Source organism: Haemorhous mexicanus, chromosome 20 (assembly GCF_027477595.1).
Source record: "Haemorhous mexicanus isolate bHaeMex1 chromosome 20, bHaeMex1.pri, whole genome shotgun sequence".
In the NCBI taxonomy this organism is placed as follows: Eukaryota; Metazoa; Chordata; class Aves; order Passeriformes; family Fringillidae; genus Haemorhous; species Haemorhous mexicanus.
The window spans coordinates 10870792-10893108 of NC_082360.1; the positions used below are offsets into that span (position 1 = coordinate 10870792).

General features: G+C 51.5%; 1 protein-coding gene across 2 annotated transcripts in view; it reads right to left on the minus strand.

Moving 5' to 3' along the window:
- The window catches only part of SLC39A11 (solute carrier family 39 member 11), a 73162-nt gene that overhangs the window by 39856 nt on the left and 10989 nt on the right, over positions 1–22317 (minus strand). The window contains exon 5 of one of the 2 annotated variants that reach the window (XM_059864249.1): positions 13631–13763. In XM_059864249.1, coding sequence (XP_059720232.1) covers positions 13631–13763 — 133 coding nt within the window. Of the gene's footprint in view, positions 1–13609; positions 13764–22317 lie in introns of both variants that reach the window. The other variant, XM_059864248.1, reaches the window with a different exon arrangement.

Below are 22317 nucleotides of genomic sequence, written 5' to 3' on the forward strand. Positions count from 1 at the left end.
CAGCAGGGAGCAGGAAATGATGGAGATTCTGCAGGGATTTGGCACCCAGGGCACAGCCACTACCCCTGAGCTGCCCAGGGGAAGCTGCTGAGATCCACCTGGGAAGGGATGGAATCGTGGGATGGGCTGGAAGAGATCTTTAAACTCATCCAGTTCCACCCCACAGCCGTGGGCAGGGGATTATTCCCTATCCCAGGTCGCTCTGAGCCCCATTTCAAACAAAACCAAAATTATCCCCCCCATATTGCTTCTTCCCAGGATGAGACTGGGGACTGCCCCCATTCCCACCCCAGAGAGGGATTCTGGCTGGACAAAGCCCCAGAACCATTCCAGGAAGGATCCCAAATCCCAGCACTGTAACCCCCTCCATCCTGGCTGGAAGAAGCCCCAGAACCATTCCAGGATGGATCCCAAACCCCAGCACTGTAACCCCCTCCATCCTGGCTGGAAAAAGCCCCAGAACCATTCCAGGATGGATCCCAAATCCCAGCACCTCCTGTAACTCCCTACATTCCAGCTGGAAGAAGCCCCAGAACCATTCCAGGATGGATCCCAAATCCCAGCACTGTAACCCCCTCCGTTCTGGCTGGACAAAGCCCCAGAACCATTCCAGGATGGATCCCAAACTCCAGCACAGTAACCCCCTCCATCCTGGCTGGAAGAAGCCTCAGAACCATTCCAGGATGGATCTGAAATCCCAGCACTGTAACCCCCTCCATCCTGGCTGGAAAAGCCCCAGAACCATTCCAGGATGGATCTGAAATCCCAGCACTGTAACCCCCTCCATCCTGGCTGGACAAAGCCCCAGAACCATTCCAGGATGGATCTGAAATCCCAGCACTGTAACCCCCTCCATCCTGGCTGGACAAAGCCCCAGAACCATTCCAGGGTGGATCCCAAATCCCAGCACTGTAACCCCCTCCATCCTGGCTGGACAAAGCCCCAGAACCATTCCAGGATGGATCTGAAAACCCCGCACTGTAACCCCCTCCATCCTGGCTGGAAGAAGCCTCAGAACCATTCCAGGATGGATCTGAAATCCCAGCACTGTAACCCCCTCCATCCTGGCTGGACAAAGCCCCAGAACCATTCCAGGATGGATCCCAAATCCCAGCACCTCCTGTAACCCCCTCCCAGCCCCCGGGAGCAGGGAAGCAGCAGGGCCCAGCCCCTGGTTCAAAGGGAAGCGACGCCCCTTGGCAACCAAACAAATAAATAAGCCCGGTTTTAATTACACTTAATTGGCAATTCAGGCCGACTTTCAGGCAGTTCACACCATCTGCTGCCGCACATCCATCCCAGCCTTTGAAGGGAAGGAATCCCAGCTCTGCTCCCCTCTGCAGCAGCCCCTGGGGTTGGGGATTGATCGCTGAGCATCCCCCAGGAGGGTGAGATGGGGCCCGGGGAGAGCTCTGAGCTGCTGGAGGAGCCCCAGATGGGCAGGATCTGCTCAGCTCTGGGCCTCGCAGATAACACGGGTTAGAGATAAAGAGCTTTGCTTGAGGCTGGCAGCAGTACAGAGGAGAAAGCAGCAGGGCTTGGAAAATCAAAATCAAAATAAATCAAAAGTAAAAGTAAAAATAAAAGTAAAATAAAAGGAAAAATAACAGGAAAATCAAAAGGAAAAATAACAGGAAAATAATAGGAAAAATAACAGGAAAACAAAAATAGAATTAAAATAAAAGGAAAACCAAAAGGAAAAATAACAGGAAAACAAAAATAGAATTAAAATAAAAGGAAAATCAAAAGGAAAAATAACAGGAAAACAAATATAAAATAAAAATAAAAGGAAAATCAAAAGGAAAAATAACAGGAAAACAAATATAAAATAAAAATGAAAGGAAAATCAAAAGGAAAAATAACAGGAAAAACAAAAGTAAAATAAAAATGAAAGGAAAATCGTAAGGAAAAATAACAGGAAAACAAATATAAAATAAAAATAAAAGGAAAATCAAAAGGAAAAATAACAGGAAAAATAACAGGAAAACAAAAAATAAAATAAAAATAAAAGGAAAAATAATAGGAAAAATAATAGGAAAAATAACAGATTAAATAAAAAAAAGGAAAAATCAAAACAAAAATCAAAATAAAAATCAAAATAAAATCTCGCAACACCACTGAATTAAAGAATAATCAAAGTGAAAACCCCCCAGCCCCACTGATTTAAAGAGCAGTTAAGCACAAATCCATGAGCCCCACTGAATTAAAGAACAATTAGACTCTACACCCCCCAACCCCACTGAATTAAAGAGCAATGATGGTGCAAACCCCCCAACCCTGGTGATTTAAAGGGCAATTCTGATCTAAACATGGCTTTTAGCTCACCAATCAATACCTGTATCTGGGAGAGCTTCCTGGTGGGAGGGGGGAGGAACTAAAACATTGATTTTTAGGGCAAAGGCATATTCCATCATCCTGTGCCATATACCACGTGCTGGGGCACAAAAGGGAGGCCTGGGCATGAACAACGTGCTCAGGACACCCAGAGCTGCCAGGAAAATAAATGGGTGGGAATGGAAACCAGATGGGAAGAAAATCACAGCACAAATCACAGCAGAGCAGGCACTCAGGGAGAGGAAACCTGCTGCTGCAGGAAGGAAAAGGATCCCAGATCCTGCAGGAGAGAAAAGGGATCCCAGTTCCAGGGAGGAAAAAGAATCCCTGCTCCTGCAGGAAGAAAAAGGATCCCAGATCCTGCAGGAGGAAAAAGGATCCCAGATCCTGTAGAAGGAAAAAAGGATCCCAGCACCAGGGAAGAAAAAGGATCCCAGATTCAGCAGGAGGAAAAAGGATTCAGCTCCAGAAAAGAAAAAATATCCTAGCTCCAGGGAGGAAAATGGATCCCAGCTCCAGCAGGCTGAGCTCCGTCCCAGCAGCTCCCCAGTCACGGGCACCCAGCTCTGGCTCAAACTGGAGTTGAACTGGTGTGTGAGAGCAAAACCACCTGGGAGACCTCACCCCAAATCCCAGCCAAGACTGGAATGTGTCCATTTTCCCAGGGCACACGGAAATCCATCCATTTTTCCAGCTCCACAAAGAGCCCCGGGCTGCCAGTGGGTGCTGCCACCCGGCAGCACAGGAGCCCTTTGTGCAGCCTTGGCAAGAGCCCAGGAGATTTTGGGGAATAAAACACAGCCCAAGGTGCCCCAAACATCACAAGGCACCAAAGGCTGAGGAGGTTTGGGGTGCTTAGAGCTGAGGAAGCAGAAGCAGAGACAGGGATGTCCCAGGACACAACCAGGGTTACACCTAGGGTTAGGGTTTGGGGTTAGATTTGGGGTTACGGTTACACCTAGGATTAAAGTTTTTAAACCAGAGAGCCCAAAGCTCCACAAACACTGCAGCTGAAATAGGAATGCCAAGGGGAACAGGAAACTGCCAAGACATGGCTGCCTCCACAGCTTTTTCCTTGGAACCAGCCCTGGTCCAAAGCTGGGTTTACAGGCTAGGGTTACGCCTTGGGTTAGGGTTAGGGTTTGAAAACCACAAAGCCCAGGGCTCCAGGCACACTGCAGCTGCAAAAGGCATCCCAAGGGGAACACAAAACTGCCAAGACATGGCTGCCTCCATGGCTTTATACTTAGAACCAGTCCTGGTCCAAGGCTGGGTTTACTGCCTAGGGTTAGGGGTACATCTAGGATTAGGGTTAGGGTTAAGGTTTTGAAAACCACAAAGCCCAGAGCTCCAGGCACACTGCAGCTGAAATCAGCATGCCAAGGGGAATGGAAAACTGCCAAGACATGGCTGCCTCCATCCCATTTTCCTTGGAACTAGCCCTGGTCCAAGGCTGCTTTTGCTTATCAACCTAGGGTTAGAGTTACGCCTAGGGTTAGGGTTCAGAAAACCACAAAGCCCAGGGCTCCAGGCACACTGCAGCTCCAAAAGGCATCCCAAGGGGAACACAAATCTGCCAAGACATGGCTGCCTCTACAGCTTTTTCCTTAGAACCTGCCCTGGTCCAAGGCTGGGTTTACTGCCTAGGGTTAGGGTTAGGGTTAGAGTTAGGGTTAGGGTTCAGAAAACCACAAAGCCCAGAGCTCCAGGCACACTGCAGCTGCAAAAGGCATCCCAAGGGGAACACAAAACTGCCAAGACATGGCTGCCTCCACAGCTTTTTCCTTAGAACCAGCCCTAGACCATGCTGGGTTTACTGCCTAGGGTTAGGGTTTGTTTTAGGGTTACACCTAGGGTTAGGGTTTTGAAAACCACAAAGCCCAGAGCTCCAGGCACACTGCAGCTGCAAAAGGCATCCCAAAGGGAACACAAAACTGCGAAGACATGGCTGCCTCCACAGCTTTTCCCACAGAACCAGTCCTGGTCTAAGTCTGGGTTTACTGTCTAGGGTTAAGGTTAGGGTTACGCCTAGAGTTAGGGTTCAGAAAACCACAAAGCCCAGAGCTCCAGGCATACTGCAGCTGCAAAAGCCTTCCCAAGGGGAACACAAAACTGCCAAGACATGGCTGCCTCCATGGCTTTCTCCTTGGATCCAGCTCTAGCCCTTGGCAGCAGCAGGCCCAGAGGAAGGGTTCAAAATCCCAAAGCAGGTTTGGGTCAACATCCCAAAGCAGCTCAGGGTTTTTTGGACCTAAATCCGTCCCTTGGGGTGGCACTGCAGGGGAGGCAACAGGGCCCCTGCACAGGGCTCCCAACCAGGCAAACCCCGACTGTATTTTTACATATTTCTGTCCCCAGGGCATGACCCAAGTGCTCCACACACCCCCAGGGGCTCAGGGCCACTCCAGTGCCCCCCAGCTCCATTTTGGGGTCACTCCCACCCCCATTTCCCACCTCACACCTGCATCCACAGCCCCTCTGCACGGGCACAGCTGGTAGGGCTGTTTCACACACTCCCCCATCACTACATGCTGGCTAGCTGGAATCATCTGGGCAATAACCCTTTCTTCTGGCTCAGAGCAGGGCTCCCCAGCCTTCCCAGCCCCTGCTCCTCATTCCACTCCTCAAACCCTCCTCAGGGTGACTCCAAACCATCCCCATCCCACTGCCAGCTGAAGAACCAGCTCCAGGAAACAAATGAATTCCTGTGCTGGCTGAATGGAGCCAAAGCAAGCTCCACTCCAGGGGCTGCAGCAAACCAATTGTTGGCTTGGTTTAATAAACCTTGAAATTTCAGGGGTTTTTTTTCTCAGAGCAGCTGCACTGGAGTGCTGAACGCTCTGTAGCAGGCTGAAACTTCCCCCACTCAGACAAGGAAGAAAAGCAGCAGCAAGTGAGCTCCAACTCAGCAATGCTCCAGACATCAGAGGTCACATTTGCCTTTAGAACAGATTTTTAAATGCAGAATTACTGCCACTCCTGTCAACTAGAAGCTCTCTATTCTTCAGGGCCTCTGACATTTTGATCTAGATCATAAACTGGCCAGAGAGACTGCCTAGAAAATCAGCTTGGCTGCCCTCTGTTTTTGTTGGGGTTTTTAGGACGAGGGAAGAGATGAATTTGATTTTATGATTATAGAAGGTTGATATATTATATTATATTATATTATATTATATTATATTATATTATATTATATTATATTATTAACTGTATTATAACAAAACTATATTATTATATTATATACTACTATTATATTATATTATATACTACTATTATATTATATTAGTATATTATATTATATTATATTATATTATATTATATTATATTATCACTATATTATATTATATCACTTTAAACTATATTAAAGAGTAGAAGTTAGACAGAAGGTTTAACAAGAATGACAGTGAAAGCTTGTGACCCCTTAGAGTTTTGACACAGCTGGCCATTAAGTTGAATTAATTCACATGTTGGATAAATAACTTTTAGATTACATTCTAAAGCAGCACAACAGGAGGACCTGAGGCTTCCCAGGAGCAAACCCTTGTGTGAAGAGGATTTTTCAGATGATATGAGTGACCTGCCAGGAGCAGGGAGGGGGCACAGAGCCCTGGGTGCATCCCATCGCCTCGGCAGGAATGCTGTGCCCCCATTTCAGCTCCCTCCCTGCAGCCCTGGGCCCTCAAATCCTCACCCAGCCCAGGCTGTGAAAGCCAGGCAGGAGCCCAGGCTGCCAGGGACGGTCAGGAAGGATTTGAGACCTTCAGGAAGAGGCATTGGGATGGGTTTGAATCAATACAGACACTGCCACGGGCATTTATCACCCAGGCTGCCTCTGAGCCCTCCCGTGGCTTGATGGCTTGTGAGAGTTATCCCAGACAGAGCTGGGATGGTTAAAAACTGGGCAACAGCCCCTTTCAGCTCCTTCTTCCTCCTTTCCAAGCAGGAGTTCCGTGCTGTGTGAGTCACAAGGGCTTCATGAACCCTTTGGATGCACACGGGAGGCTCTGGCTGAACGAGCCCGACCATCCCCAGGGTCTGGATCCATCATTTCCCCCTCACAGCCTCTGCTGCTGCTCAGGGAGGGAGGGAAGGGCGAGAGAACCCACAGGCTGCTCCTGTCAGACAGCTGGGCTGGGCTTCCCTTCCTTCTCAGGAGAAACAGGGAAAAATGGGAATTTTTTGGCTCTAAGGACAAGCCCCACTGATGTGCTGCCTCGAGCATCAGGGCCAAGCCCAAAATTCAGCTCCTGCTCTCTCTCTGTGCTGGTTCCCAGGGGTTTTTGGTCTCCTCTGATCCCCCCAGCTCACTCCAGTGCACTGAGAAAAGGAGATGCTGCATGAGCAGCTTCTGCTTCCTCTCCCCTGCAGCCCCTGGGGCAGCCCTGCTGCATGGAAACTTCCTTTGGAGGGGAAAAATGAGGGAAAAAAGGCAAAGAATGAGCTTAGGAAGGGGGGATGCTGCTGCAAGGGGCCCAGCAGGTCCTGGGCTGTGCCCAGCCCACCCTGCCCTGCTCCAGGGGCCCAAATCCCCACCTGGGCCTCAGATGTGATGCAGCAGCTCCAATTTGAGGGGGAAAAAAATATATAATTTCCACGTGATGAGGTTTCTGTGCAGGTCCCCCAGAGCTCCCAGCTCATTGAAGTAATGAGTTTAACAAAATTTCATTTCTCACAGACGCTGCTGCAAACACAGGGTGGTTTGTGCAGCCATGAAATCCACCTGGATCTGCTCCTGAGCAGCCAGGCAGGGATGCCAGGGCAGCAGCTCCTAAATCACTGCCCAGCAAAAGCCAACTGAGTCATTCCAGCAGAGCCTGGCTGCCCTCGGTGCCAGCAGTGACTCCACACTGCTGCAGCCAGGGGCACAACGGGCACCAGGGAAATGGAAAATCATCCAGGTGCTCCAGGGGATCAACACCTCCCACCAGCCCAGGGGGCTCCAACCTGGCCTTGGGGATGGAGCAGCCACAGCTGCTCTGGGAATTCCATTCCAGGGAGGGATTTTGTCCTCCCAGGGAAAAATTTTGACCTCCAAGAGAAGGATTTCGCCCTGCCAGGGACAGATTTTGCCTTTCCAGGGGTGGATTTCACCCTCCAGGGGAGGATTTTGCCCTGCCAGGGGTGGATTTCACCCTCCAGGGATGGATTTTGCCCTGCCAGGGGAGGATTTTGCCCTGCCAGGGGAGGATTTTGCACTCCCAGGGATGGATTTTGCCCTCCCAGGGATGGATTTTGCACTCCCAGGGATGGATTTTGCCCTCCCAGGGATGGATTTTGCCCTCCCAGGGATGGATTTTGCTCTCTCAGGGATGGATTTTGCACTCCCAGGGTGGATTTTGCCCTGCCAGGGGAGGATTTCTCCCAAACATCAATCCCAGCCCCGTCCCTGTCAGTCTGGAGCTGTTCCTCCCTGTCCTGTCACTCCAGGCTCCTGTAAAACCTCTCTCCAGGAGCCAGCCTCACATCCCTGGCTCTGGGCTGGATGATGAGCAGCAGAGATGCTGCTGCTGCTGCTCCTCCTGCTGCTTCCTCAGCCATTCCTCTGGAGTGCAGCAATTCCTGCTGCCCTTTTCTCCCCGGAGCCGTGCTGGGCACTGCCTGCCGGGGCACCCCGGGGGGGTTTGGGGTTTCAGCCAGCTCTGCACCCACCCTGCTGTGCCCCAGAGCCCTCCCAGCTGCAGGGGATGCTCCAGGGGAGAGGAGGAGGGATGGGAGCAGCATCTCCCACTCATCTCCAGGACTGGGCTGTGAATCAGCAGCAGGAGGCACCAGCTGTTCCACAGGCAGCTGTCCTGAGGCACAGCTCGGGTTTCCAGGTGCTCTGCTGCCTGGAAATCCTTTCTGGGAACTGCCTCAGAACACAGCGGGGTCAGGCCTGGCCTCCAGCCCTCACTGACCCTGCCCTGGCCGTTTCCTCAGCATGCAGAAGGCAGCAGGACGGGCTGGCCCCGGCCCTGGGCTGCCCAGGGGGGTGAGGAGCAGGGCAGGGGGGCACAGCCCAGCCAGGGCACTCCTGGCAGCCCAGAGTGTCCAGACATGTTTTATGGAAAATCCTTTTGCCGGGATTTCTCTCTCCTGAGAAGCTGGGAAGCCTCAGAGGAAAAGGAAAAGAAGAATTGTGTGCTGCTGTGGAATGCAACAGGGGCATCTTGGGCTGGTCTGTGCTGGCTGTTCCTGAGGGGAATGCTGGATTTGTCTTTCCAGACCAGCTGGGGCCCTGCTGGGGCATAAAACATAAAACCAGCTCTGGGAGAGAAAAGCAACAATGGGAAGGGTTCCACTGATTGATGGATGGGAAAAGAGATTTGCTTTTACAAATAAACTTCAGGTTGGCTGAGAAATGAAATTAGACATTGAAAGATGAAAGAAACAACAGGGAAGAGAAACCCCTAAATTCAGGAAGAATTAAAAATGAAAAGGGAGGGTTGTGCATTAGAGGGGAATCTTTGGGATCAGGTGTTTTGGGGAGTCTGAACCTCTCAGGTACCTCAGAAATGGGGAAAAACCCCTAAATTCCATAAGAATTAAAAATGAAAAGGGAGGGTTATGCATTAGAGGGGAATCTCTGGGATCAGGTGTTTGGGGAGTCTGAACCTCTCAGGTACCTCAGAAATGGGGAAAGAGAGAAGGGAAATGTGGCTGGAAATTGGGATAAAAAGGAGGCTGCACTCTCCAAAAATTGGAGAGACCCCAGGGGATGCCCCATGGCCTCTGCCTTGGTTGGAATAAAGTTCCAGGACTGCTCTGGCTCCTTTCTGGACAGAAATCTCTGGAGTTTGTGGGTCGGTTTTCCTGACATTTCTAATTAATGGCCAACCACAGTCAGCTGGCTCAGACCCTCTGAGAGTCACCAGCTTTTGTTATCCTTCCATTCCTTTCTTTCCTTTCAAGCCTTCTATGAAATCCTTTCCTCTATTCTTTTAATAGATCGTTTTCTTTTCACACAATACATATCATAAAATACTAAATCAGCCTTCTGAAATGTGGAGTCAAGATTCTCATCTCTCCCCTGGTCCTGGGAGCCCTGTGGGCTCCACCAGGTGGGAACAACCCCTGAGCTCCATCCCCAGCTGCTCCCAGCACAGCCCTTGCCTTCTCAGAGCCACCAGGGACAGGGGTGGGATCTCCCTCCCCTGGAGTAATTAAAGCCTGGTGATTATCCCACTCATCAGCCAGTCCAGACCCAGGTTTCAGTGCAATCCTGCATTTCCCAGGGACACTCACACCTTACTCCAGGCACAGGCAGCTTTCAGCAACCCCCAGAAAATCTTTTTTCTATTCAGGCCAGGCTGGGGAGGGGCTGGAGCAGAGCCCTGCAAACACAGGGGAAGGGAACCCAAAGGATTTGGGATGGAAGGCTGAAATTTTACTTCACTTTCCATGAAATTTATGATTCCGTGCCAAATGGATTTAGGAGCTGAACCTTACAGGAAAACTAAAAATTCACCTGAGATCCCAGAGATCCATCAGGAAACTTGGCAGCCCTGAACTCATTGATGTTTTCACATTTGGCCTCCATGACAATGGCATCTCTCTGGACTGGATTGTACTGAATTCAAAACTTTTCCTACTTTAATTCCATTCAGGCCAGGCTGGGGAGGGGCTGGAGCAGAGCCCAGCAAACACAGGGGATGGGAACCCAAAGGATTTGGGATGAGGGGGAAGAGCAGCCATGGATTGGTTTGGGTTGGGGGGAGCTCAAGGCTCATCCCTGCCTCAGGACACCTTCCACCAGCCTGGGCTGCTCCAAAACACTGCTGATGGAGGGGAAAAGGCAAAATGAGGCTTTTTCCTCTCCCCAGAGCAGGTGAGGGAGAGAGTAACTCCCACCTTTCCTCCACCTCCCTCTCCTAGGCCTGAAGGAAACCTCCTGGCTTGGTGACAGCTCGGAGTGTGAGCACACCCCAAAGCCCCAAAACACACCCCAAAGCCCCAAAGCCACCCCAAAGCCACCCCAAAACCACAAAGCCACCCCAAATCCAGGCTAAAAACGCAGCCCCAGCCCCACAGCAGGGCCCTGCAGAGAGGCAGGCTCCCACATTTCCCAGCCCTTCCCTTCTCAGCTCCCACATTCCCATCCCAGCTCCCACATTTCCATCCCAGCTCCCACATTTCCATCCCAGCTCCCACATTCCCATCCCAGCTCCCACATTTCCATCTCAGCTCCCACATTTCCCATCCCAGCTCCCACATTTCCATCCCAGCTCCCACATTTCCATCCCAGCTCCCACATTTCCTTCTCAGCTCCCACATTTCCCATCCCAGCTCCCACATTTCCCATCCCAGCTCCCACATTTCCCATCCCAGCTCCCACATTCCCATCCCAGCTCCCACATTTCACATTTCCCATCCCAGCTCTCCCCCCCATCCCTCCCCAGGCACAGGCAGCTGCTGCTTTGGGATTTTCCTTTGTTTTCCCAGCTTTAGCGATTTAAAAAGATGTAAATATGAAGGAAGGGTCAATGATTCAGCAGTGATTAAGCCTGAAATATTCCACTTAGTACCCATTAGACTTTGAAAACACCCATTATGTTCCCAGAGCCTCCCCAGGGCCAGGCAGGCACTCCCCAGCCCTGGGGAAAGCAGCTTTCCTGGAAGTATCTTGTGAAAATACCGCGTGTATTTCACCAGAAAGAAAGGGGGGAAAAAGGAAAAGACAATAAAAGAATTAATGTATTGTCCTAAACACCATTTCCCCAGAGAGGGGGAAATAAACAACAAAGCCTAATGGAAATTTTCTATTCCCAAACCCACCGGCACCGTTATTGTCTGCAGCTAAAAGGAGATGAAAACATAAAAACCTCGGCAGCTCGAGCCGCTGGGAGCTGCAGGGCTGAGCACTTCTGCTCTCCCTCGAAGAATAAAATTAAACCGTGCCCGAGGTGGGAAGTTTCCACCTGACAAAAACATCAACCCCCCTGCAGCTGCCTCCCGAGCACTCGGAGGATGCAAAGCTCATTGCCCGGAGCAGGAAAAATCCTCCCATCCCTCTGGAAAAAGCCAGGCTGCTGCCCCAGCCCCGAGTGTTCTCTCCCATCCATCAGGAAAAAGCCAGGCTGCTGTCCCAGCCCCGTTCCCTCCATCCCTCTGGAAAAAGCCAGGCTGCTGCCCCAGCCCCGAGTGTTCTCTCCCATCCCTCTGGAAAAAGCCATGCTGCTGCCCCAGCCCCGAATGTTCCCTCCACCCCTCTGGAAAAAGCCAGGCTGCTGTCCCAGCCCCGTTCCCTCCATCCCTCTGGAAAAAGCCAGGCTGCTGCCCCAGCCCCGAGTGTTCTCTCCCATCCCTCTGGAAAAAGCCATGCTGCTGCCCCAGCCCCGAATGTTCCCTCCACCCCTCTGGAAAAAGCCAGGCTGCTGCCCCAGCCCCGAGTGTTCTCTCCCATCCATCAGGAAAAAGCCAGGCTGCTGCCCCAGCCCCGAATGTTCCCTCCACCCCTCTGGAAAAAGCCAGGCTGCTGCCCCAGCCCCGTTCCCTCCATCCCTCTGGACAAAGCCAGGCTGCTGTCCCAGCCCCGTTCCCTCCATCCCTCTGGAAAAAGCCAGGCTGCTGCCCCAACCCCGAGTGTTCCCTCCATCCCTCTGGACAAAGCCAGGCTGCTGCCCCAGCCCCGAATGTTCTCTCCCATCCCTCTGGACAAAGCCAGGCTGCTGCCACAACCCCGATCCCTCCACCCCTCTGGAAAAATCCAGGCTGCTGCCCCAGCCCCAAATGTTCTCTCCACCCCTCTGGAAAAAGCCAGGCTGCTGCCCCAACCCCAAATGTTCCCTCTCATCCCTCTGGACAAAGCCAGGCTGCTGCCCCAGCCCAGAGTGTTCCCTCCATCCCTCTGGACAAAGCCAGGCTGCTGCCCCAACCCTGAGTGTTCCCTCCCATCCCTCTGGAAAAAGCCAGCGCTGCTTGCCCCCAGCCCCAAATGTTCTCTCCCATCCATCAGGAAAAATCCAGGCTGCTGCCCCAACCCCAAATGTTCCCTCCATCCCTCTGGAAAAAGCCAGGCTGCTGCCCCAGCCCCAAATGTTCCCTCCACCCCTCTGGACAAAGCCAGGCTGCTGCCGCGTTTTAGGAAGGTGCAATTGAGCAACGCGGGTAAATAACAGAGGCTGATGTAAGAGGGGAGCAGAGCTGCTCCTTGCCAAAGGAAAAACCATTCCTCCAAATCAATCTGCTCCCATTGCACCCGTGACGCTTCAAACCACAACCAAATCATCAGAGGAGAAATAAAATTAATTGAGTCAATTGCATTTGCTTTGTCTCCTGGAGAGCTGCTGAGTGGAGGAAGAGCCACTTGTGCTGTCTCAGGGGACCTGTCCCCACCAGCCACCCCAAACACCCCCTGGGGGCTGGGGGAGCCCAAAGAGGCACCCAAAACTCCTTCCTTAAAATCTGATCAAGGAGAAAGAGAGTTCCACCCTCTGGATTCAGCTCTGGAATGAGGGGGGGACAGCTGGGACTGGGGGGGCAGAACTGGAAATAACCCGGGGAAAAAGGGGAAAAAAAAAGGGGAAAAGGGGGAAAAAAAGGGGAGGAAAGGGGGAGGAAAGGAAAGGAAAGGAAAGGAAAGGAAAGGAAAGGAAAGGAAAGGAAAGGAAAGGAAAGGAAAGGGAAAGGAAAGGGAAAGGAAAGGGAAAGGAAAAGGGAAAGGAAAGGAAAGGAAAGGGAAAGGAAAGGGAAAGGAAAGGGAAAGGAAAGGGAAAGGAAAGGGAAAGGAAAGGGAAAGGAAAGGGAAAGGAAAGGGAAAGGAAAGGGAAAGGAAAGGGAAAGGAAAGGGAAAGGAAAGGGAAAGGAAAGGGAAAGGAAAGGGAAGGAAAGGGAAAGGAAAGGGAAAGGAAAGGGAAAGGAAAGGGAAAGGAAAGGGAAAGAAAGGGAAAGGAAAGGGAAAGGAAAGGGAAAGGAAAGGGAAAGGAAAGGGAAAGGAAAGGGAAAGGAAAGGGAAAGGGAAAGGGAAAGGGAAAGGGAAAGGAAAGGGAAAGGAAAGGGAAAGGAAAGGGAAAGGAAAGGGAAAGGAAAGGGAAAGGAAAGGGAAAGGAAAGGGAAAGGAAAGGGAAAGGAAAGGGAAAGGAAAGGGAAAGGAAAGGGAAAGGAAAGGGAAAGGAAAGGGAAAGGAAAGGGAAAGGAAAGGGAAAGGGAAAGGAGAAAAAGGAAAAAGGCAAGGCTGGCAGCCCCGGTGCCAGGGCAGCAGGGGCTCTGTGCCCTCGGGTGGTATTTGGTATATGGTATATGGTATATGGTATATGGTATATGGTATATGGTATATGGTATATGACAGGATGCTTGCCTGGCTGCAGCCCAGCTCTACCTATCCTGATGGCCAGCTCGCTCCTGCCGCTCCCGAAATCCCAGCCAGGGGTCTGCTCCTGCTCCTGCTTCTCCTTCAGGGCTCTCTGCTCACAGCTCAGGGCCAGGGCGGCGTGGGAAGGGCCAGGGAACCCCTGCAAGGCAACACAGACAGGTCAGCACCCCCCAGAGCTGTCCCCAGCCCAGCCACGGGGCTCCCCGTGGGGCAGGACTGAGCAGGACCCACGGGGAGGTGTCACTGCACCAAGCTGTGGCACTCGGGCTGGAAAGGGACCTGAGAGTCCATCCAGTGCCACCCCCTGCCACAGGCAGGGACACCTTTCACTGCCCAGGGTGCTCCAAGCTCTGTCCAACCCGGCCTGGGACACTCCCAGGGGTGGGACAGCCACAGCTCCTGGGAAATCCCATCCCAGGCCCTCCCCATCTTCACAGGGAAGGATTCCTGCCCCAATCCCATCCCATCCCAGCCCTTCCCCACCATCACAGGAAGGATTCCTGCCCCAATCCCATCCAACCCTGCCCTACCCATTCCCCATCTCCTGTCACTACAGCTCCTGATAACAAAAAGCCATCCAGGTGGGTGTTCCTGATGTCCTCAGGTTCCTCAGACCCACCTGGAGCTACAGGAGGAACCTCGGGATCAGAGGCACAGGAGCACAGCTGGGAGAAGGGAACACGGCCCTGGCAGTGATTTGGGAGCTGGTGCCACCCTGAGTGCCCTCCTCCCTGCAGGGCTGGGAATGCAGCCCCAGGAGGCCAACAGGGAGGGATGGGCAGGTGGGGTCAGGTGGGATCACCCCCAGGGAGGGATTTCCACCTGGAATCACCCCCAGGAACATCCCCAGGGAGGGATGCCCAGGTGGGATCCCCTGGGATCACCCCCAGGGAGGGATGTGCAGGTGGGATCAGGTGGGATCACCCCCAGGGAGGGATGTCCAGGTGGGATCACCCCCAGGGAGGGATGTCCAGGTGGGATCACCCCCAGGGAGGGATGCCCAGGTGGGATCAGGTGGGATCACTCCGAGGGAGGGATGCCCAGGTGGAATCCCCTGGGATCACCCCCAGGGAGGGATGTCCACCTGTAATCACCCCCAGGAGCATCCCCAGGGAGGGATGTGCAGGTGGGATCACCTGGGATCACCTCCAGGAGCACCCCCAGGGAAAGATGTCCAGGTGGAATCAGGTGGGATCACCCCCAGGGAGGGATGTCCAGGTGGGATCACCCCCAGGATCACCTGCAGGGAGGGATGCCCAGGTGGGATCCCCTGGGATCACCCGCAGGGAGGGATGTCCAGGTGGGATCAGGTGGGATCCCCTGGGATCACCCCCGGAGCAGGGAGCAGCTGGGGGCTGAGGCCAGCAGCAGAAACCATCCCCCCGAGGCAGAGCAGCCACAGGAGCCTCCCTGGGGGGGTCACGGGGACCCAAAGCAAAGGTTAAAGATGAATAACTCAATCGGCTCCTCTCCCCTCATTTGCATAACGAGTCTGAGCGCGGCTGTTAATGCTAATGACACACCTGCAGGTCAGCTGGGAGCTCTCACCCCCACTGACCCTGCACGGCAGCCTGAGGGGCTGGGATTGATCCCTCAGCACCGGGAGAGCCAGGAGGGAAGGAGGAGATTCCCAGCAAAGCCTGGAGCTGAGAGCCAGGAAAGGGAAGGAGGAAATTTCCAGTAAATCCTGGAGCTGAGAGCCAGAAGGGGAAAAGGAAATTTCCAGCAAATCCTGGAGCTGAGAGCCAGGAGGGAAAAAGGAAATTTCCATGGAATCCTGGAGCTGAGAGCCAGAAGGGGAAAAGGAAATTTCCAGCAAATCCTGGAGCTGAGAGCCAGGAGGGAAAAAAGGAAATTTCCATGGAATCCTGGATGCTGAGAGCCAGGAAAAGGAAAAAGGAAATTTCCAGCAAACCCTGGAGCTGAGAGCCAGGAAAGGGAAGGAGGAAATTTTCATGGAATCCTGGAGCTGAGAGCCAGGACAGAAAAAGATTCCCAGCAAATCCTGGAGCTGAGAGCCAGGAGGGAAAAAGGAAATTTCCAGCAAATCCTGGAACTGGGAGCCAGGAGGGGAAAAGATTCCCAGCAAATCCTGGAGCTGAGAGCCAGGAAAGGGAAGGAGGAAATTTCCAGCAAATCCTGGATGCTGAGAGCCAGGAGGGAAGGAGGAAATTTCCCTTTCTGAAATCAGAAAAAACCCTCAACATTTCCATTTTCTGGGAAACACCACAAGTCTGAAATTCAGTCCTTTTACTGATACAAAATCAAGCTGATGTGGTTTTTAATTTGCTTTTCATGTGCCAGAATTTCAGATAGAAAACCCTATTTTCTGACTAGCCCTAGCTTTTAGCCAAAATGGATAAACTGGAATGTGGTTTCTTGGTTTGAGTTCTACACCCAGCAGGATGGCAGAAATCCTGGTGTGGTTTTCCCACAAAAACAATAAAAACAAAGAGTTGTGGACAGATATTTGGGCAAAATAAGCCCCAAAAAGGACCGACATGAACAGAGGATTAACCCTTAAATGCAACAGCCTGTTGCATATTCACACAGCTCATCCATGGTGCACAAATTCCATTCCCACACAGGATTCTGTCTGGGCAGTGCCAGCTCCTTCCTCTGGATCCTGAGGCCTCTCCAGGGCTCAGTGAGGCAGGAAGAAATTCATTTCTCCTGATAATGGAGCAATAAATTCATTTTCTCTGAACGACTGAGGTGTCCTGTGGCTGCTGTCTCACTGTGAGTCCTCTCTTTACAGAAGTCTCTCACACAGCACAGTTTCTATTTTAACTTTTTGTGACAACTAAAACCAGATTCACCACTTTATTTAAGAGAATTAACGCAGCATCACTTCCCAACACAACACACAGAACATTCATTGGAATAGCTGCAAAAAGCCAATCACCAAATAGGCATTTTTCACCCCAAAGGCAATCCCAGCTGGGCTGGGGACAATTTGTGACAATCTTGGTGACCACCAGGAATCCCAGCTGGATTTGGGAAGGTTTGGGAAGCTCAGGTGCCCTCTGTGGGGCTGGGGACAGTTGGTGACAATGCTGGTGACCTCCAGGAATCCCAGCTGGATTTGGGAAGCTCAGGTGCCCTCCCTGGGCTGGGGACAGTGTGTGACAATGCTGGTGACCTTTGGGAATCCCAGCTGGGTTTGGGAAGCTCAGGTGCCCTCTGTGGGGCTGGGGACAGTTGGTGACAATGCTGGTGACCTCCGGGAATCCCAGCTGGATTTGGGAAGCTCAGGTGCCCTCCCTGGGCTGGGGACAGTTGGTGACAATGCTGGTGACCTCCAGGAATCCCAGCTGGATTTGGGAAGCTCAGGTGCCCTCTGTGGGGCTGGGGACAGTTGGTGACAATGCTGGTGACCACCAGGAATCCCAGCTGGATTTGGGAAGCTCAGGTGCCCTCCCTGGGCTGGGGACAGTTGGTGACAATGCTGGTGACCTCCAGGAATCCCAGCTGGGTTTGGGGACAGTTGGTGACAATGCTGGGGACCTCCAGGAATCCCAGCTGGGTTTGGGAAGCTCAGGTGCCCTCCCTGGGCTGGGGACAGTTGGTGACAATGCTGGTGACCTTTGGGAATCCCAGCTGGATTTGGGAAGCTCAGGTGCCCTCCCTGGGCTGGGGACAGTTGGTGACAATGCTGGTGACCTCCAGGAGAGCTCAGCTGGATTTGGGAAGCTCAGGTGCCCTCTGTGGGGCTGGGGACAGTTGGTGACAATGCTGGGGACCTCCAGGAATCCCAGCTGGGTTTGGGAAGCTCAGGTGCCCTCCCCGGGCTGGGGACAGTGTGTGACAATGCTGGTGACCTCCAGGAATCCCAGCTGGGCTGGGGACAGTTGGTGACAATGCTGGTGACCTCCAGGAGAGCTCAGCCCTGCTGCCAGCCCAGGCTGCTCTGAGTCCTGCCAGCCCCAGCCTGCAGGAGGCCCTTAATTGGTGTCAGCCCTCCCAAACATCGCGGGGAAGGCAAGTGGCATTAATTAGTTGGTGGCAGTAATTAGCGCGGCTGAAATAACCGCGGGGGGTGATTAGTGCAGAGAGGGAGAGACTCGCACAGGAAGAACTTGGAGGAAAAACTATTCTGGGATGTGGGAGCTCCCAGGGCACTGCTGTGCTGTGGAGTGAGGTGTGGGGCTGGGGGAGAGGAAAAGGAGGGGGGAAATCCTTTATGGAGGAGAAGAGGTGTCCTTTGTGTGGGGAAAAGTGTCCTTTACATGGGAAAAGGGATCCTTTACATGGGAAAAGGGATCCTTTACATGGGAAAAAGGTCTCTTTTATATAGGAAAAGGGATCCTTTATATGGGAAAAGTGTCCTTTACATGGGAAAAGGGATCCTTTATATGGGAAAAGGTGTGCTTTATATGGGAAAAGGGATTCTTTATATGGGAAAACATGTCTTTTATATGGGGAAAAGGTGTCCTTTATATGGAAAAAAGGGATTCTTTATATGGGAAAAGGTGTCCTTTATATGGGAAAAGGTGTGCTTTACATGGGAAAAGGGATCCTTTATATGGGAAAACATGTCTTTTATATGGGGAAAAGGTGTCCTTTATATGGGAAAATAAGTCTTTTATATGGGAAAAGGGATCCTTTATATGGGAAAAGGTGTGCTTTATATGGGAAAAAGGTGTCCTTGACATGGGGAAAAACATGTCATTTATATGGGAAAAAGGTGTCCTTTATATGGGAAAAAATTGATCCTTTTTGATACAAAATGGGTATTTTTTTAGATTAAAAAATCAGTAATAATCCTTTTAGGCAAAGCAAGGAATGGGGATCACACCTCCCTGAAAAAAAGGGATCCTTTTAGATATAAAATGGGTATTTTTTAGATTAAAATATATATATATATATATCCTTTTAGAAAAAGCAAGGATTTGGGATCACATCCCTGAAAAAAGGGAACATTTTTGATATAAAATGGGTATTCTTTTAGATTTTTTTTTTTAATGTATCCTTTTAGGAAAAGCAAGGATTTGGGATCACATCCCTGAAAAAAGGGAACATTTTTGATATAAAATGGGTATTCTTTTAGATTTTTTTTTAATGTATCCTTTTAGGAAAAGCAAGGATTTGGGATCACATCCCAGAAAAAAGGGAACATTTTCGATATAAAATGGGTGTTCTTTTAGATTTCTCTGAGCACAAGGGAGGGGTGCCTTTTGTACCCTGGGCCAGCCAAACAAACAAACACCAAAACCAACCCAAACCATCCCTGAGCTTCCTGTCCCTGTCACCAACCCCTTCCCAGCAGCAATCCTGGAAAAACCCAACCACCAGCACCAAAATTCCTTTTTCCACAGAATAATTGCTCCAAGCAGGGAACCTGAGCCCAGCAAAACCAGTCAGGGTGGAGAGCACTCCCAGTTTGTGCTGGGAGGGGATTTGCTGTTCCAGCCACAGCCAGGCCTCGAGGGGCATTTTCTGGGGGGATTTTATTTTATCCTGGGTTTTTTTTTTTATTTTATCCTGGTTTTTTTTTTTTTATTTTCCTCACACCCCTGCACCCTCAGAGAGGTTTGTGCCCCACAAAGTGAGATTTTAATCGAGATTTTAATAACCAGTTTGTGTGCTGGGAAGGGATTTGCCTGTTCCAGCCACAGCCAGGCCTTGAGGGGCATTTTCTGGGGGGATTTTATTTTATCCTGTTTTTTTTTTTTTATTTAATCCTGGTTTTTTTTTTATTTTGTCCTGGGGTTTTTTTTATTTTCCTCACACCCCCCTTCACCCTCAGAGAGGTTTGTGCCCCACAAAGTGAGATTTTAATTGAGATTTTAATAACCATTGTGTGTGCTGGGAGGGGATTTGCCTGTTCCAGCCACAGCCAGGACTTGGGGGGGGGGATTTTATTTTATCCTGGTTTGTTTTTTTTTTTTTTAATCCTGGTTTTTTTTTTATTTTATCCTGGGTTTTTTTTTTTTTTTATTTTCCTCACACCCCTGCACCCTCAGAGAGGTTTGTGCCCCACAAAGTGAGATTTTAATCGAGATTTTAATAACCAGTTTGTGTGCTGGGAAGGGATTTGCCTGTTCCAGCCACAGCCAGGCCTCGATGGGGGCATTTTCTGGGGGATTTTATTTTCCTTACACCCCCTGCACTCTCAGAGAGGTCTGTGCCCCACAAAGTGAGATTTTAATTGAGATTTTAATAAGCAGATGGGATCAACAGGAGCAGTTCTGCACACATGGATGAAAGCCTGGCCAGCAGCAGTGCCACCCCTTTTCCCACGTGGATTTTCACAGGGTGAGAGGGAAAAGCAAACAAACCTTCAGCTCCCAGCTCGTGCCTCCCCAATATTCCCTCAGCAAGGACTGTGCAGAGGGGAAGGGCAGCTCTGGGAGCTCTGGCAGGATGCAGAGGGCTCAGCCAGCATCCATCAGCCCCCAAATGAAGAGGCAGCAGGGTTTAATTGCATTATTTTAACACACAGCTTCCTCTGGGTGCTCAGCCAGCCCTGCAGACGTGAGGGAGAAATGGCCACTCCCTCCTCAGCACTCCAGAGAGGGTTGTGAAAAACACAATAAAAAAATAAAAATCCCATAAAAATGCCCTGTCCAAAACACAGCAGCAGGCTGAAGAGAGAAAAGGAGCAGAGGATTTTCCCCACCACGTGCTCACCACACAGGGGAGGCTGAGTGGCACCGACATGCTCCATGAAAAATCCTTTCCTTGGGATTTTTTCCCTCCTGAGAAGCTGAGAGGCCTCAGGAACAAACTGCAAACAAGGATTCTCTGCTGCTGTGGGATGCAGCAGGTGGATCTGGGATTGTCTCACCTGGTTGTTTCTCATTCATGGCCAATCCCAGCCCAGCTGTCCAGACTGTCTCGGTCACAGACAAACCTTTGTTATTCATTCCTTTGCTATTCTTAGCCAGCCTTCTGCTGAAATCCTTTCTTCTGTTCTTTTAGTATAGTTTTAATGTAATACAGATCATAAAATAATAAATCAAACCTTCTGAACATGGAGCCAAGATTCTCATCCCTTCCCTCATCCCGGGACCCCTGTGAGCATTGTCACAGCAGAGACCCCAGGGTTTGTGAGGCTGACAGAGACCAGGACTGCCACCCACCAGCCCAGTCCCACCAAGAAATGCCCTCTCACACCTGGCACCACGAGCACAAACAGCAGCAGAAGCTCCCGGTGAGTCAGAGCCGGGATCCCCCTCAGCAGCAGTGACAGAGCCTCCCCTGCTGCCTCCTGACACCTTAATGGCAGGTTTGCCTTTCACTGAGGGGGAGCTAATTGGGGGTTCTGCTCCGAGCAGGCTGCCAGGCACAAACTGAGGTGGCAGGAGGGCTGGGGGAGCAGCAGAGCCCCGGATAAACAGGGCTGGTGCAGGAGTCAGGGGAGGGCAGGGAGGGATGGCTCCGTGCTCCTCCTCCAGCAGCCTGAGCCAGGCACCAACAGGGAGCAAAATGCAGGCAGCAAAGGCTGAGCCTGGAGGGGGGAAACATGGAATATATCAGAGCCAGGAGGGGGGAAAAGCCCAGGGAATGTCAGAGCCAGGAGGTGGAGAAAGCCCAGGGAATGTCAGAGCCAGGAGGAGGGAAAAGCCCAGGGAATGTCAGAGCCAGGAGGGGGGAAAAGCCCAGGGAATGTCAGAGCCAGGAGGGGGGAAAAGCCCAGGGAATGTCAGAGCCAGGAGGGGGGAAAAGCCCAGGGAATGTCAGAGCCAGGAGGACGGAAAAGCCCAGGGAATGTCAGAGCCAGGAGGGGGGAAAAGCCCAGGGAATGTCAGAGCCAGGAGGGGGGAAAAGCCCAGGGAATACCAGGGCCAGGAAGAGGGAAAAGCCAGGAGGGAAAAGCCTGTGGAACATCAGAGCAGGAGGGGAGAAAAGCCCAGGCAATGTCAGAGCAGGAGAAAGGAAATACCCATGGAATATCAGAGCAGGAGAAAGGAAATGCCCATGGAATATCAGAGCAGGAGAAAGGAAATGCCCATGGAATATCAGAGCAGGAGAAAGGAAATGCCCATGGAATATCAGAGCAGGAGAAAGGAAATGCCCATGGAATATCAGAGCAGGAGAAAGGAAATGCCCATGGAATATCAGAGCAGGAGAAAGGAAATGCCCATGGAATATCAGAGCAGGAGAAAGGAAATACCCATGGAATATCAGAGCAGGAGAAAGGAAATACCCATGGAATATCAGAGCAGGAGAAAGGAAATGCCCAGGGAGTATCAGAGCCAGGAGGAGGGAAAAACCAGGAGGGAAGAGCCCATGGAACAGCAGCAGCCTTCCCAGCAACTCCTGCTGCAGGGAAGGAGGCTCAGGCTGGAGAGGGGAACGATGGAGAGCAGGAGCTGGTGGAAGGGAGGATGAAGAATGAAGCCAGGATTTCTGTCCCTGCTTTTTCCCAGAGGGATTTCTCACCCCACCAACCTGCCCGGGCTGGGAGGGAAGGGAAGCCCAGCTCAGAACCCAGGAGCTCTGGGGCTTCCCAGAGAATGCTTTCATGAAATGCTTGATGCATAATGAGAGAGGATTCTAATTAAGAGCAGCTGACAAATTGCACTGCAGCAGTAAATAAGCCTTCACCTCCACTAATAACACCAAATGCTCGGGTAGAAATTAGGATCATTAGGATTTCGTGGGGGTTTTTGGCAAATGATCCCGACCTATCCAGCCACCCACTGGATTGCAAGCACTGAGCTGCTGCCCTGGGAAGCAGCCAGGTT